General features: G+C 33.8%; 2 protein-coding genes across 2 annotated transcripts in view; one reads left to right on the top strand and one right to left on the bottom strand.

Annotated features, from left to right (window-relative positions):
• The window catches only part of LOC126734522 (proteasome activator complex subunit 4B-like), a 118,874-nt gene extending 108,789 nt beyond the window's left edge, over positions 1-10,085 (bottom strand). The window contains exons 1-4 of the mRNA XM_050438192.1: positions 9,676-10,085; positions 9,302-9,442; positions 9,085-9,246; positions 8,811-9,027 (exon numbers count right to left, since the gene is read on the bottom strand). Of these exons, the coding sequence (XP_050294149.1) occupies positions 8,811-9,027; positions 9,085-9,246; positions 9,302-9,442; positions 9,676-9,884 (729 nt within the window). The 5' untranslated portion in view covers positions 9,885-10,085. The remainder of the gene's footprint in view (positions 1-8,810; positions 9,028-9,084; positions 9,247-9,301; positions 9,443-9,675) is intronic.
• The window catches only part of LOC126734523 (uncharacterized), a 53,308-nt gene continuing 46,766 nt past the window's right edge, over positions 9,533-16,074 (top strand). The window contains exon 1 of the mRNA XM_050438193.1: positions 9,533-9,743. The gene's annotated coding sequence lies outside the window, so the exon portion shown is untranslated. The remainder of the gene's footprint in view (positions 9,744-16,074) is intronic.

Genomic DNA, 16,074 nt, shown 5'->3' with positions numbered 1-16,074 from the left:
CCGCACACTACGGGAAACGGGATCATTTCAAGTAAGTCTCGTTCTTTAAAAGTATTTTTTTATTGCCAAAGTATAAATTTATTGTAAGTCGTTTATACGGGACTGTTAACTAGGTACAGCAGGAGCAAGGACGACTGCGTCTAGCACGTGATGGACTTGAAGATGCTGTAATGGCACGTATTGCCGACAATCCCCAAAAGAGCATTCGTCAGGTCGCTTCCGAAGTGTGTTGCAGCCACGGGACGGTATCGAATATCTTTCAGGACAACAATTTACACCCATTTAAATTGAAGAAAGTTCAACATTTCTTTCCTGACGATCCCCCTCGGCGCCTTTACTACTGCAAGTGGTTAAACCAACGCATTGCAGAAAATCCTGATTTCCTGCGGTATGTTTGTTCCATCGACGAAAAGGGCTTTTCTAGAGAAGGTATGGTCAACGCCCACAAAAACCACTTCTGGTCGGAAGAGAACCCGCATGCCATGCATATCCGAGGATATCAAAAGAAGTTTTTTGTTAATGTTTGGGCTGGCATTGTCGGCGACCACTTGCTTGGTCCATACGTTCTACCCGCCCGCCCGCTTGAATGCAGAAAATTATTTGAAATTTCTCCAAGGCCAGTTACAGGAATATTTTGAAGATTTGCCCCTACAGATTATTAATAACATGTGGTGGCAGCACGATGGTTGTCCTGCGCAAGCCAAGGCCGATCCGGGACTATTTAGGTGAAATTTTCCCCAATCGTTGGATAGGACGTGGGGGTCCCATAGAGTGGCCACCGAGGTCTCCTGATCTTACGCCACCAGATTTCTTTTTGTAGGGCACCATGGAACAAATGGTGTATCAAACACCACTGGATTCGGAGGAGGCCTTAATTGCGCGAATCGTAATGGCCGCAGAGTTCATTCGAGAGCAGCAGGGTGTTTTCGCTCGAATGCGAACTTCATGGCACCAACGGATCGATAAATGCATCCAGGAGAACGGGCAGCACTTCGAGCATCTGTTGTAGTGCTTCTGTCCCACAGATGTAAATAGCTCCACACAGCGTGCGGAGCTATTTACATCTGTGCCCTGTCCATCACTTTGTTTTTGTTTTATTTTCTTCGTTTTATTTTAATCCTGTTAATTTAAGACTACTTTATTAATTTTAGTTTTATGACTTTTCTCCGGTATTTTTTGTGGAGAGCTTTATTGCAATTATTACATCTTTTTGTTTTTAAACTAAAGCGTTTAATTTGTGGCTCGTGTACGATAGGTTGCCAGGATTGCCTTATTGCATTCCCATCTGGCGCATAAATTTCAATTTTAAAACAACCGCTCAATTCACAACATTTGATCCGACTAGTGCGGTCTGTGCAGATATAAATCGTGATTACTTCCTTAACCGCCAGATAGGCGATTTCAAAGTCAACCTGACATTTGACAAACTATACATGGTATTCAGAAAAAGTAAAAAAAAACTTTTCGTGTATTCGTTGGGTTGCCTACCCACCTGCCGCAAAGGGTCCAATTTTAATACAGCCCCATCTCCGAATGGGGGCTTTTCCGGACATGGGTTCCTATGCTCAAAATACTTGCCTATGGCGTCCCTACCTACCTTACAATTTTTGCCAAAGTTACCGTGGTCACCCTGTATATTGTAATTTGAGATCATGAAATAAAATGATTATTTATTTATTTTATTAAAAAATTCATAGTAGAACACCCCACTGCAGGAAAGGATGATGATATGGTTCTATGTTCTAAAGAGTCTATGATATGGTTCCACCAAGGAGCTTCTGCTTCTGATAAAGTGATAGTGAATGTTGTATAGAGTCACAAACCTAGAAAGATTTTCCCTCACAAACAGCAGATACACACAGGAATATAGCACTAGGTAAAGTGAGAACCCTAAAATGTCTAAAATGGGACAGCAATTTCTGTAACACACACAAGCATTCACCTTTAAACAACAACATTGCAGAGCAAATATTTCGGCCATATGAACTGAAAGACCCCAATTAAATATATAATATGTCATTAAAAAGTGGAAATAGTCGAAATAGGCTGCTCTGAGTGTAGAATTGAATACAAAATAACTAGCCAGGTTATAGGTAAGGAAAGTTTTGATAGTTTAGTAGTCATTTCATCCACATGGCCATGTCAAACCTTCATCCAGATTAACCCACATCCCTTTTGCAAAGGATTTGCTTTCATATACCACGCCCAGGATCTAGACAGTGTCCAGCTTTTAACTTGGACACAGCCAGGTCCAACATTCTGTACCAGAGTCCTATTCACTTTATGTGTCAAAACTTTAACACTATTGCTGATTCTTGTGACATTCACCATGACAATTTGGCACTTATTTTGAGTCACCTAATTATCCCATGTTATACAGCTTAATTGAAGCTGCTGACTGGCAGGAGGTGTTTGCCTCTTTTGATCCTAATGTATCTTGCGACAGCTTCTACAGTACACTTAATGAAATATTTCATAGAGCAGTTCCGCTTAAAATCGTTAAAAAATATAAATTTCCAGTCTGGTTTAATTCTGATATCATAAAGAATATCAAACTAAAGAATTTAATTCGAAAAAACTCAAGAAATACAGAACTCATTATTATGAAAGTCAGTTTAAAATAGTTCGAAGCAATATTAAAGAACAAATTGCTTTGTTGCAAACAAGGATTGCTTTTTTAGAATTTTCTCGAACAGCTGAAAATCGAATTAATGTAGACCCCTCCGATTTTTGGAACTATGTGCAGAACAAGAAAGGAATTTCGCGTATTCCCGGAGTAATGCTGTTTCAGGATCGTACATTAAAAGATCCACAGCAAATTGTTGATGCATTTGGAACTTTCTTTCAAAGCGTATATATTGAGTCGGACCCATCTAGTATTAATGTTGGTATTGAATCGAGCCACACAGTAACGCGAACAGTATTTCCCGATAAATGGAAGACTGCAAAAATATCCCCGATATTCAAAAACCGAAGAACGACATTCAAAATTACAGAGCTATATCGATCTTATATAATTTCTCCAAACTTTTTGAAATAGTCCTTTATAATAGAATATATGCCCATGTCAATTTAGACATAGCACCTAATCAATTTGGTTTAATCAAAAATCGCTCCTGTACAGTAAACCTGGCTTGCCTAAATGAGTATCTGTGTCAGCATTTGGATAATAGAGGTCAGGTTGATGTAATATACCTTGATTTCTGCAAAGCTTTTGACCAAATTGACCACTTGGTACTTCTTCATAAGCTAACATTTTTTGGTTTTTCTACGGATTTAGTTGCCTTGATAAAATCTTACTTACGAGGTCGTAAACAGTTTGTTGAATATGAAGGCTTTAAGTCTCCTATATATGAAGTGTGCTTGGGAGTTCCGCAAGGATCTAACTTGGGCCCGCTTCTCTTTTTATTATTTATAAATGATCTTGCCAATTTACTGTCTTGTCAGAGTTTACTGTTTGCGGATGATATAAAATTGTTTACAAAAATAGATACTGAAGACGATTGCGAATTCCTTCAGGTAAATCTTAACAAAGTAGAGAATTAGTGCAATGTCAATAGACTATATAATGTTAATAAATGCTCTATTCTCTCATTTTCTAGAAAACTGTTGCCAATCAATTTTGACTATAGAGCAAATAATGTTGTGTTGGCCAGAGTGGATGAGGCGATTGATCTGGGAATTACTTATGATGCAAAATTAAGTTTCGCTAAGCATATAGCAAAAATAGTTTCTGACGCTGCCAAATTGTTGGGTTTTGTTTATCGAAACTGTCGGCACTTTGAAAATATTAATACTTTAAAACTACTTTTATTCACCTACATACGCTCAAAAATAGAATACGGATCTCTAATTTGGTACCGAATTTATAGCTAGATAGATGATAGATGATATTGAGCGCATTCAGCGCAAGTTTATGAAGTATCTCTGGTTTAGAGAGGAAGGTGTCTTTCCAGCCAGAGGTTTGGATAATCAATTATACTTAAATAAATTTAATATTATATCCTTAGCAAAAGAAAAGAAATTCTTTCCATAAAATTCTTATATAAGCTTATTCATAACAAGATTGACTGTCCCACCCTTTTGGCTGGATTAAATTTTCGGGTACCAAGAATAAACTCTAGGCATTTTAGATTATTTAATGTAAATCCCGCTAGGACTAATATTTTGTTTAAATCCTCTATTAATATAATGTGTCAGAATTATATTAATAATAATTTACATGAACGGTTCGATATTTTTGTTGACAGTTTAATGTCCATTATAGAAGGTATTAAGTAAATAGGTGATGCAGAGTCTTTCTAGTATGTATATAGATAGTCTGTTTAAGTGCATAGAATGTTAAGCATTTTGATTTTTCATTTTTCATTTTTATACTTATTTTGGTAAATTTTTCGTTTTTCGTTTTTTTTCGTCACCTGCGTATGGTCGGTGGGGGAGGCTAGGTTATTTAGTTTTTAGTTTGAATACATTTATTTACTCATTTTTTTTCTGCTCTTTTGATTTAAATTAATTCTTGATTCTTATCCTAATTTAGTGTTGATTTTTTACTATTTATTTTTTCAAACTCACTACTTTTTTTTATTATATAGCAATTCTTTTATAGTTTAGATGCATGAATCTAATACAGTTCATGCATTCGTACTTGTATATTTATTATATATTTAATGGATTTTCCTGTAACTGGGTATTTGTAACCTGTTGGAAATAAAGCTTATTATTATTATTATTATTATTAACACCCAAGAAGTTCACAGACACATCTAAGGGTACCAGCATTATGGAGGGAAATACTGTATTGGGTCTTTGACTCATTCAAACATAATATATTAGATCTACAGCCCTCAAAGTAAACAAACTGACTTCTATCACTTAAATAGGACTGCAGTATAATAGAACTTAAGCTTATGGAGTTCAATATTGTGCTCTACACAATCAGGTGCCCTGGTTAAATCATAAAAAGTAGCATAGGCATGCAGCCTTCAAATGGCTTAATTTAAACTTGGATGGAATTAGTTTGAATACCTTTGTAATAACAATTGAGAATAGATATTTGTTTCCCATATCACAACCCCAATAGGCAATGGTATATATTACACTAATTAGTTTATGTGATTTGTATTTATTAATATCATAGGTTAACTTAATTTGTTCTTGTTTTTAGTTTATATGTATTAAAGCTGCAATAATTAGTATCTGTAAGGCCTCTGGCTGTTGATACAGTTCAATGGATCAATGAATCAATAAATGTTTGATATTCAATTTTTTGTTTTTATATAATTTAAATGTTTTTGTTGCCTTGTTTTTGCAAGTTAATGATTTTTTTAGATTTGACCACTGCTTATTTTTTTTAATTTAGTGTTTTTATTTAGTGCTCACTTTCAGTAGTATGTACCGGGTGGCCAACTAAGAATGGACGTTGGCGATATCTGAGGCCCTAATGGTCGTAGCGCCTTGAAAAAAAAAATTTTGTGATAAAAGTGGCCAAAAAAAAATTTTGGAAATTATTTTGAAGTTCATTGGTCAACCTCTAGAGAGCGCCACAGCTTCTTTAAATCTTAAAATTGCATTTTTGCCAAAAAACCTCCAATAACGTATACCTCAAAATATTATATTAATATTTTAGATTTCCTCACAAAAAAGTTTCTACAAAAATTTCTGTCAGTTGTCAAATAAAGTGGTGGGGGGCGTTTTTAGCTTGAATAAAGAAAACAGCTGAAAATCAGCTATGACTGGACCGATTTGTTTTAAACATATTTTTTTTTAAGTCTATTGTTGCCTTATTTTTTCAACCAAAAAAAATTTCAAATTACTTTTCCTAAAATCCGCTAGAGGGCGTTGACTTGTGACTAACCCTTTCTGACGGATTATTTCAAAAAACTCAAATGCAACTATATACATTTTTTTACGTCATTAAAAGAGGGGAAGAAAACCAAAGAAACTGGTGAAAACGGCACTTCGACATAATTTCTTATACAAAAGTTATAAAAAAAAGTGTCCATTCGAAAATAAAAATGACAAAAATGGCGATAAACTCCTATTTGCAACAACAAACTGAATAAACTCCTTTTATATAAGTATTTTTTTAAACAAACAAATTCATAGTACTCTTTTAGAAAATCCGACATACAGGATTGATCGTTATACGTTTATTTATACAGGGTGTTAACTAAACCAAGTTGACCAAATGGGCCTATTTTGGGAAAACTGTGCATAGGAAAGTTGAGTTAGTAGGCTATGGAAACAAAAGTGGCAGATAACCATGGAAGCAAAATATGTAAATATTTCAGTTAAATGTCATTTTAGCGTCTCTTCTTGCGATTGTTAAAGCGTTTTTAAGTCTCGCTAATAACATCCAATAGTTTTCTTGTTAGTTCGCCGTATTGTGAACTTTGTTTTTCCAGTTTTCAGTGTTGTTCCAGTTTTTTGTGTTGTGCCCGTTGTTCGTATTGTTCCAGTTTTTCCTGTTTTGTTCCAGTTTTTTGTGTTTTGTTCAAGTTTTTTGTTCCTTAACTTTTTATCTCTGGTAAGGTAAGCCATCTTTTGGATATTAATCTTCACTATACGCGATGAGACTTAATTTGCCTAAGGAGAGTTAATTTTTTGATGATGATGCTTTAAATGTAAAATTAATTAATTTTTACACGAAAAGCACCAGATTGGTCTATTCTGTTGAATCAGCAGTCATCATCTTGTTCCAGGTTTCATTCATATCATTTAGTCCTGCATCAAGAATTAAGTGCACAAGATTTTGACCGAAGGCTAGACCATTGTCACTGGCTTTTGGGTATGATTGCAGAGGATCCTCAGATGCTTTCAAACATATTGTGGACAGATGAGGCTACATTTCACAGCAATGGCGGCGTGAATCTCCACAATATTTATTACTGGTCACCAACGAATCCGCACTGGATGCGAGAAGTCCAGCATCAAAGCCGTTGGTCTTTAAATTGTTGGGCAGGAATATTAGGAGGTCGAATTATCGGCCCATTTTTTTTTAACAACGCACTAAATTGTGCAAATTATTTGCAGTTTTTAAGGGAGGAATTGCCAATTTTATTAGAGGATGTGCCACTTGAAATTCTCCAATGAATGATGTTCCAGCACGATGGCTGTCCAGCACATTTCTCACATTCTATTGTTGTTCGGGAGCTTTTAGATGCTACCTACCCTGGTAGATGGATAGGACGGGGCGGTATCTTTCCATGGCCGGCTAGATCACCAGACCTAACGTGCCTGGATTTTTATTTATGGGGTTAAAGAAATTGTTTTTGCAACAAGGCCTACGACGCGACAAAATATGATTGGCCGGATTAGGGATTGCATGCAGACTCTCTCATTTGCTGAGGTAGAGACTGCAGTTTTGTCTACCGAACAAAAGATGTTTCAGTGCATAGAAAATGATGGAATGCATTTTGAACATTTGGGGAGGCACTAAATAAATTATGTGTATAACATATTATTTATTGTACCACCTAAGATTTCTTAAAATTGTATATAGAATTAAAATATCAAAAAACATATTATAGAGTGTTCTATTTAAAATAAGCAAGTTTTCATCTACATCCAGTATCATCAAAATTGTTACAAGTGTCAAATTATTTTATTGTTGTATCTTTAATTAACTTTTCTATGGTATGGTATGGTGCCAAATTTTCAAAACTTTTCTATAGAACAACTATAAACTGTATGCATAGTTTTCCCAAAATAGGCCAATTTGGTCAACTTTATTTAGTTAACACCCTGTATAAATAAACGTATAACGATCAATTCTATATCTCCGATTTTCTAAAACACTACTGAGTTTGTTTGTTTTTAAAAATACTTAGTTAATACGAGTTTATTCAGCTTATCTAAGCAAATAGTAATTTATGGCCATTTTTATCACTTTTATTTTCGAATGGACACTATTTTGTTAATAAGTTTAGTTTAACAAGTGATATCGAAGTTCCGTTTTCACCAGTTTCTTTGGTTTTCTTCCCCGCTTTTAATGACGTAAAAAAATATATATAGTTGCATTTGAGTTTTTTGAAATAATTCGTCAGAAAGAGTTAGTCACAAGTCAACGCCTTCTAGCAGATTTTAGGAAAAAAAAATTGAAATTTTTGTTTGGTTGAAAAAATAAGGCAACAATAGACTTAAAAAAAAATATGTTTAAAAAAAATCGGTCCAGTCATAGCTGATTTTCAGCTGTTTTCTTTATTCAAGCTAAAAACGCCCCCACCACTTTATTTGACAACTAACAGAAAATTTTGTAGAAACTTTTTTGTGAGGAAATCTTCCTAGAATATTAATATAATATTTCGAGGTGTACATTATTGGAGGTTTTTTGGCAAAAATGCAATTTTAAGATTTAAAGAAGCTGTGGCGCCCTCTAGCGGTTGACCAATGAACTTTAAAATAATTTCCAGCATTTTTTTTGGCCACTTTTATTATAATTTTTTTTTTTCAAGGCGCTACGACTATTAGGGCCTGAGATATCGCCGACGTCCATTTTTAGTTGGCCACCCGGTACAGTGTCCATTTATTTTGTTTGTAATTGCAGGTTATCATGGTTATTTAAAGATAGGACTTTTTGTGTAAAGTCATTGGCATGCTTGAAAAAAAAATAGGTGTCAACCAGTTATGTCTTTAAGTTGATCTTTTTTGAAATGGAAGGAATGCTGTTTTTTTTTTGATAATATTTTGCCTCTCAAAAAGCTATATAATACTAACCACAAAGATAAATTTAATATTTAGATCAAAATTCAAGCTGAAAAAAACTGATGTTATTTTGCTTAGAACTAGTACAATGAAAAATAAAAACTTACATTCTCCCATGCTCCAGTATTATGACAAATTTCCCATAAATTCATAAATTCGTTAAACCATAAATCATAGCTTATGCTTGCCTCTTCTGGCTTAACTGCATTAGGCATGAGTAGTTCAAGATAATGCATGGCACAAGATATCTCTCCAGTATTAAAAGGACATAAAGATGGTCGGAGCTCATCCAGGATTTCTTGTGTGGCACTTGCCGGGAAATAGCTATTTATAATATGCTTAATAATAAAAATATAATTGACAATTTTATAGATTACTCACACTTTACATGATCGAATTGCATTATAAAGAGATGTTTCAAATGTTGAAATATATCTATACATCCCTATGTCTGAATGGCTTTTAAGCATAGTTCGAACACATAAGTCATAAAGGGGTCTCCAGTCCAGTTGTAATTCATCTCTCGTTATTAAATACCTCTTTCTAAAATAACAAATTGCTGGCCTAATTTTAAGAAACAGGTTTTGGGAATACTTACTTTAATAACTGACTCAAAGTGAAAGCACATTTACTAATCCTGGTAGGTTCTAAGTCGGGAATGGTAATTAGTTCATAGAATAACTTAATCAAGGCAATGTGGTCTTCTTTTGAGAACTTCAGACCATAGATTTTTATGTACCTAAACGAGCGGGAAAAATTTAAATATTTTTAGTCAGGTGACTCAGCAGACCAATAACTGGGCAAAACAACTAGGTCCTGTCGTTGTCAAAAGTGTCAAAAGTCATTATAAAAATCATGCAGGGTTTTAGAAAAACATTTTAATAACTTTTAAGTTTAATAATCCTAAATAATTTTGTATAGTAAGTTTTTTTTTATAAAGTGATAATACAAATAAGTGAAAGGTCAACTTACTTGTTTAGTCTGGAGGTCCATAAAGCGCATCCTGGCCTAATTTCTCGAGCTAAAACGGACTTGATAAGGTTAGTTTTGATTGCAACAAATAATTCTTTAGATTCCTCGTCCAGGTATTTGGAGTAGGGCAAAACACCATTGTATACATTCTCTTTTTGCGGTCTGAATCCCAATACTGCAGCCCTTTTCTCCCTGTAATCCTCATCCATATTATGAAGTTTTCTGTTTTGATATACCTTTGAACCAAACGCCACAAACAAAACGATCAAATTAATATCACTGGGACATCCAAGACGCTACACTGACCAAACACGAATAAACAATTTAACATTTAAAGTTATTTTTATTTAAAAATTCACCCAGTCATGTTCGCAACATCACAAAACTGACATTTCATTCATTTTAAGCAGCTAAAGAATTTTTGTAGGGTTAACAAATGGCCCGTGTTCGTTTGTTTTGATTACGTTCTCCCGATTTCGCTTATGCTCGTCACGTGGCCTCTGTGTTGATTTGGCAATGAGTTAGTCATGTGACACCTGATCACATAAAACAGATTTGAAGTGAAATTAAAAGTTCTATTGACAATTGCCTTTGTTTTATGCACAATATTTTGCAAACCAATGATGACTGATGAGTGCATTTCGACGTTTTGCTGTCTAATGTTTAATAAATATAACTTAAGTTTGAAAGATGTTTCAATTGATTTATTGTAAAATGCACTTTTCTGTTGGGCCAAAGATAAGAGATGTGTTTTCATCTTAGATTTGAAGGGGTTAGAATAAAAAGGGTGCATAGAAACAGTAACATAGAAACAGTTTTGAGATAATTAGGCTTAAAGTTGTGTTAATATAAAAAAATCCAATAAATATTTTTACTTCCAGTTTTTTTAGAATATAATACTTAAAATATGGTATTATTAAATTTTTAATATGATATTTTAATAAAAGTGTTTTTAACATAAAAAAAGCACTTATACCCTTTTTATTCTAACAACTCAAAGAGGTAGTTTAGTAAAAATTTTAAAAAAAAATATCAAAAATAACATTTAATTTTAATAAACAGTGATTAATATAAACTTAAAACTAATCAGTATCAAGTCCCATGTCGTCCCCTTCAGATTCTGATGTATCGTTCGGAAGAACATTATCAGTAACAGCCGATGTAGATGCTCCTGTTTTATTATTATTTTTCTTTTTTGCACTAACTTTTTGATTTTTCTTTTTATTTCCATGTGTCAACTCTTGGTAAAACTTATGGTGTCGAGGTGGTATGTACTCCATAAGGGATTGTAAATTCTTCCATTTGTCAACACTGATAGATAAAGATTCTTTAATAATGTGAGGAACATATTTTCCATACAATTACGAGGTCGACCAGAAGCCAATGAATCACATTCACACATACAAAATGGAAAATCATTGTTAAATGTGCACTTGAAATTAAATGCATATGATTTTGAAGTTTTGGCATAATTAAAGTGATAAATTTGTCTAAAGTTAATTTTTTTCATGTTGGTATCTTTTTTTGGATCACCTATTGCAGCATTGAGATGTTCAAAGGAGTAAAACTGCTCTTTGGTCATTTCCTGTACCAAAAATTGCTTCGAAGATGATTTAATTACTTTGATCCAATCAGAAGGAATAAATACTTGTGGCATTTTTCTTTTGGATTTTTCAATAAGGTCAAAAGACCTATCACATTCCATATATGTGTGACCAGGCTCCACAAATTTAAAGAAAGAAAATGTGCTATATTACGTAAGACAACAAAATCTTGTGTACAAGCATCCTAAAAACTAAAAAATTCCAAATTCACTTTAAATTTCGAATTTCAAACAAACATAACATCTAAAACACTTTACCATAAAATTTACACACATTACCAAAATTAATCATAACAAAACAGATTGAGAAAAAAAAGCATCTTTTTGATAAATTTCATTAAAAAATAAGTAAAGCTGTCAATAAAACAGAATTTAGAAGAAGTAAATTAAATTATTTAACAGGAAACAAAACTAAAACACTAAAATGATGTCAGAGCACAGGTTAAAAGGTATCATTAAAAAAATCGTCAAGGCTATAATATGCCCTGGATAATAAAAGTGATTTTAATTCCTTTTTGAATCTCTTAACTTCTAAAATTTGTCTGATACATAGAGGAACATGGTTGTAAATTTTTTTGCTAAGGTATATAAGTGAGTTCTTGGTGAGGGAGGATCTAGGGATTGGTAAGGGAAAATCGTTAACCTGGCGAGTCATATGACCAGTGTTAGAGGGAGGTTTAGGACATTTATGAATAAGGGTAGCTGTTTCTAAGATAAAAAGAGTTAGGATTTTTTGAGATATAAAGAGAAGTTTACAAGAATCTCTTAACCCAGCGGAACATAGGTATCTAACTGCCTTTTTTTGAATCACAAAAATTATGTTTAATAATCCCTTGTTGCTTAAACCCCAAAAAGGCAAGCCATAAAGAAGGTGGGACTCAATAAGAGAAAAGTACACTGAACGTGCAACTACCCCTCCCAGCTCATGCCCCGCCATTCTTACTGCAAAGCATCCAGAGGATAATTTTGATGCAAGATTTAGGATATGATCTTCGAAGCGAAGGCGACCATCAATGGTAATACCAAGGAACTTACAGCTTTCTTTGTTTTGCAAGGGGGAGTTTTCACTAAATATAAGGCCCTGAACGTCACACTTAAATCCCATAATAAAGGTTTTGCCCACATTAAATACAAGCCTGTTTGCAGCACACCACTCCGATAAAATCTTAAGATCCTTAAAAACCTGGGCTCTAACATTATCAGAATCTCTATGATTCCATAAAATGGTGGTATCATCAGCAAACTCAACCACTTTGCCCTACAGTTTTAATGAACCCAAATCATTTACATAGAGCAAAAATAATAGTGGTCCTAACACTGAACCCTGAGGTACTCCAGTTTTAAGGGATCTGGAATCGGATAAACATCCAGATACTGTAACTCTTTGGGTACGATTAGACAGATAGGATTCCAGCCATTGCAATGCCACACCTCTAAAGCCATAATTATTGAGCTTAGACAGCAGTATTCCATGATCTACACAATCAAATGCCTTGGATAAATCGCAAAACACTTCCGCCGCGGACTCTCCAGAATTTAAGGACACATAGACACTCTCCAAAAAGCCGAAAACAGCGTCATGAGTCCCTTTTCCCGTTTGAAATCCAAACTGATTTGCAGATAAAATGCAATTATGTTGCAAAAAAGATAAAATTCTGATTTTTGCAAGTCTTTCAACTAACTTGGAGAGGGTAGATAATATAGAAATTGGACGGAAATTACAAGGCTCACTCACATCTTCACCCTTATAAAGAGGGATAACCACTGCCTCCTTCAAACATGCTGGAAAGATGCCATTATGAAAGGAATTGTTTATGGCAGAAGCTAAGGCAGTCAATGCTGAGTCAGGCAAAAGGAGTAGTAATTTTGATGATATTCCATCAGCTCCAGCTGATTTATGGTTTTTTAAGCTTTTAATTGCATCTCTAACATCAGTAAGGCTAACAGGATAAAAGAAAAAAGAATTTTGAACTGACACTTGTTGAATATAATGCAAAGGATCAATATTAGTATTCACATCCTTGAGCAATAAATGAGGAATATTACAGTAATAATCATTTAAACTATTTGGTCTTACTTCTGGTTCTGAAACTTTCTTGTGAGATTGCCTGAAGTCATTTATAATTGACCAACATTCTCTCTGCCTATTTGAGGACATATTCAAGAGGTCACTACAATATTTAACCTTAGCTGCTTTTATCGTCTTTCTATATAGACTACGATATTTCTGATGATAAAGAATAATGTTTGCATTAGTTGTAAACTTGCACAGCTTAGCCAAAAAACGGAGGTTTTTAGCTGAAGTTCTGAGGCCTGCTGTAACCCATGGTTTTCTATTTTTCATTTTAAGCCTCTTTTTAGGAAAACACTGATTGATCTTGTCACATAGCACATGAAATAACAAAGTAAACGGGTCAGGAGCCATTTCAACTGCATTCCAATTAACCAAAGCTGCAGTAGAAGAAAAAGCATTAAAATTTGCTCTGCTGAAAATTCTTCCTATTATATAATTCTATATGGAGAATGGCTTCATGGTCAGAAATACTAGATGAGAGTACTCTACATGACACATCATTTAAATTTGTACACAAATAATCAATAGTAGTTGCAGATGAGGATGTTATACGTGTGGGTGAAAGAACATGCATCTTCAAGTCATAAGATTCCAATATACTTAAAAGGGATGTATGATATGATGGCAAGCTTACATCAGTGAAGTTAATATTAAAGTCACCAGCCAATATAACTATGGAGTGTAGAGACAATTGGGATAATAGAGAATCAAGTTTGTCCAGGAACATACCAATGTCTCCTGTGGGTGGTCTATAAACACAAAGAACATATAAATTAAATCGCTTACAAAAACAAAGGGAGAATTCAAAAACCTTCTCCAACAGAAAGATGATTACTTATTAATTTTACAGAAAAAAGCTTCAATTGTTTGTTTAACTAAAATAGCTGTTCCTCCTCCATGTATGGAGTGTTGCCGACAAAAAATTGATATAGGAATATAATCAGATATTAAGAAACATTCGTTAGGGTTTAACCAGTGCTCAGTTAGTAATACAATATCAGGAAAATCACATGAATCAAGTAAAAGATGAACCTCGTCCATTTTATTTCTTAGAGACTGTATATTTAAAATAAAACTACTGAAACTTTTCGCATGCTTATTTTCAATGTTATTTATAGAATGTGAGTGAGCTTCATCTTCTGTGTATTTATCTATAAAAAAGAATCCCTATCACAGTCAGTATCTAGAAGTCCAGATTGATTACTTGGTTTTATTGTGGACACATTTTTTGATGAAATGCTACTTTTGAAATGTTTTAAAATATGGGTATACAGTAATGATGCCAAATCTGATCCAAAGTTGCTGGCATGATTAGACTCTAAAATTCTATTTAGATTAATATTATTTGCGTGAAATATTCTATAGAGAGCCTTATCGCTATTATAAATTACATTATGGTTTGGATACATGTAAGGGCTTGTCATCACTAAACTATTGCTGTGTAAATGTATAAATTTTTTTAAAATATCGAATGATGAGCAAATACCATTTAACAATAAAATCAACATATCATTTTCTGTAAATTCCTTAACCATAGATGATGCAGTATAAATCAGTTCATTGTTTGTACTTCCTGGCTTCAGGAAACACTGGACTTTTGTCCACCCACAAAAAAAAGCCTAGGTCGATTATCAACGGGTGAATTTGGCCTACATGGCAACTGTGTTGGATAATTTATATTAACGAATTTAGATATGTTTTGCTGTTCCTTTAATGCATTATGGTCAATTATGGTCATTTATGATCAATTTCTTCAAGTTGGGTAGCTTTAACCAAAAACATAAATAATTTGCATATGTTTTTATTCTTATTCTGACCACTACATGAGTCGCTATAGGCGATCACCCATTGGTCGCCTTCGCTTCAAAGATCATATCCTAAATCTTGCATCAATATTATCCTCTGGATGCTTTGCAGTAAGAATGGCGGGGCATGAGCTGGAAGGGGTAGTTGCACGTTCAGTGTACTTTTCTCTTATTGAGTCCCACCTTCTTTATGGCTTGCCTTTTTGGGGTTTAAGCAACAAGGGATTATTAAACATAATTTTTGTGATTCAAAAAAAGGCAGTTAGATACCTATGTTCCGCTCTTTATATCTCAAAAAATCCTAACTCTTTTTATCTTAGAAACAGCTACTCTTAAATTCATAAATGTCCTAAACCTCCCTCTAACACTGGTCATATGACTCGCCAGGTTAACGATTTTCTCTTACCAATCCCTACATCCTCCCTCACCAAGAACTCACTTATATACCTTAGAATCTGTTTTGTTATGATTAATTTTGGTAATGTGTGTAAATTTTATGGTAAAGTGTTTTAGATGTTATGTTTGTTTGAAATTCGAAATTTAAAGTGAATTTGGAATTTTTTAGTTTTTAGGATGCTTGTACACAAGATTTTGTTGTCTTACGTAATATAGCACATTTTCTTTCTTTCTTTCTTTCTATTGTTTTTTGGAAGAGATTTTACAAAATGCAGTAAACATGACCCTATCTCTTGAGAGCCTCTTGAAGCTATATTTTCCGACCAAACATACATATGAGCTTTATTATCTAGTAGATTATAGATACAAAAGTTGTATGTCCATAACTGCCGCAAATAAAATACTTTAGATGTTGCCAAAAGGGGTGTAGGCAAAGATTGTTGCAAATCAAAGCATATAACAATAGTATTTGTAGAAAGTTTATTAGTTTCTATGTCCAGTTTTTTCATACTCAGTGCATT

The sequence above is a fragment of the Anthonomus grandis genome, chromosome 3 (assembly GCF_022605725.1).
Source record: "Anthonomus grandis grandis chromosome 3, icAntGran1.3, whole genome shotgun sequence".
NCBI lineage: Eukaryota > Metazoa > Arthropoda > Insecta > Coleoptera > Curculionidae > Anthonomus > Anthonomus grandis.
This window is presented reverse-complemented; position numbering and strand designations above follow the sequence as displayed.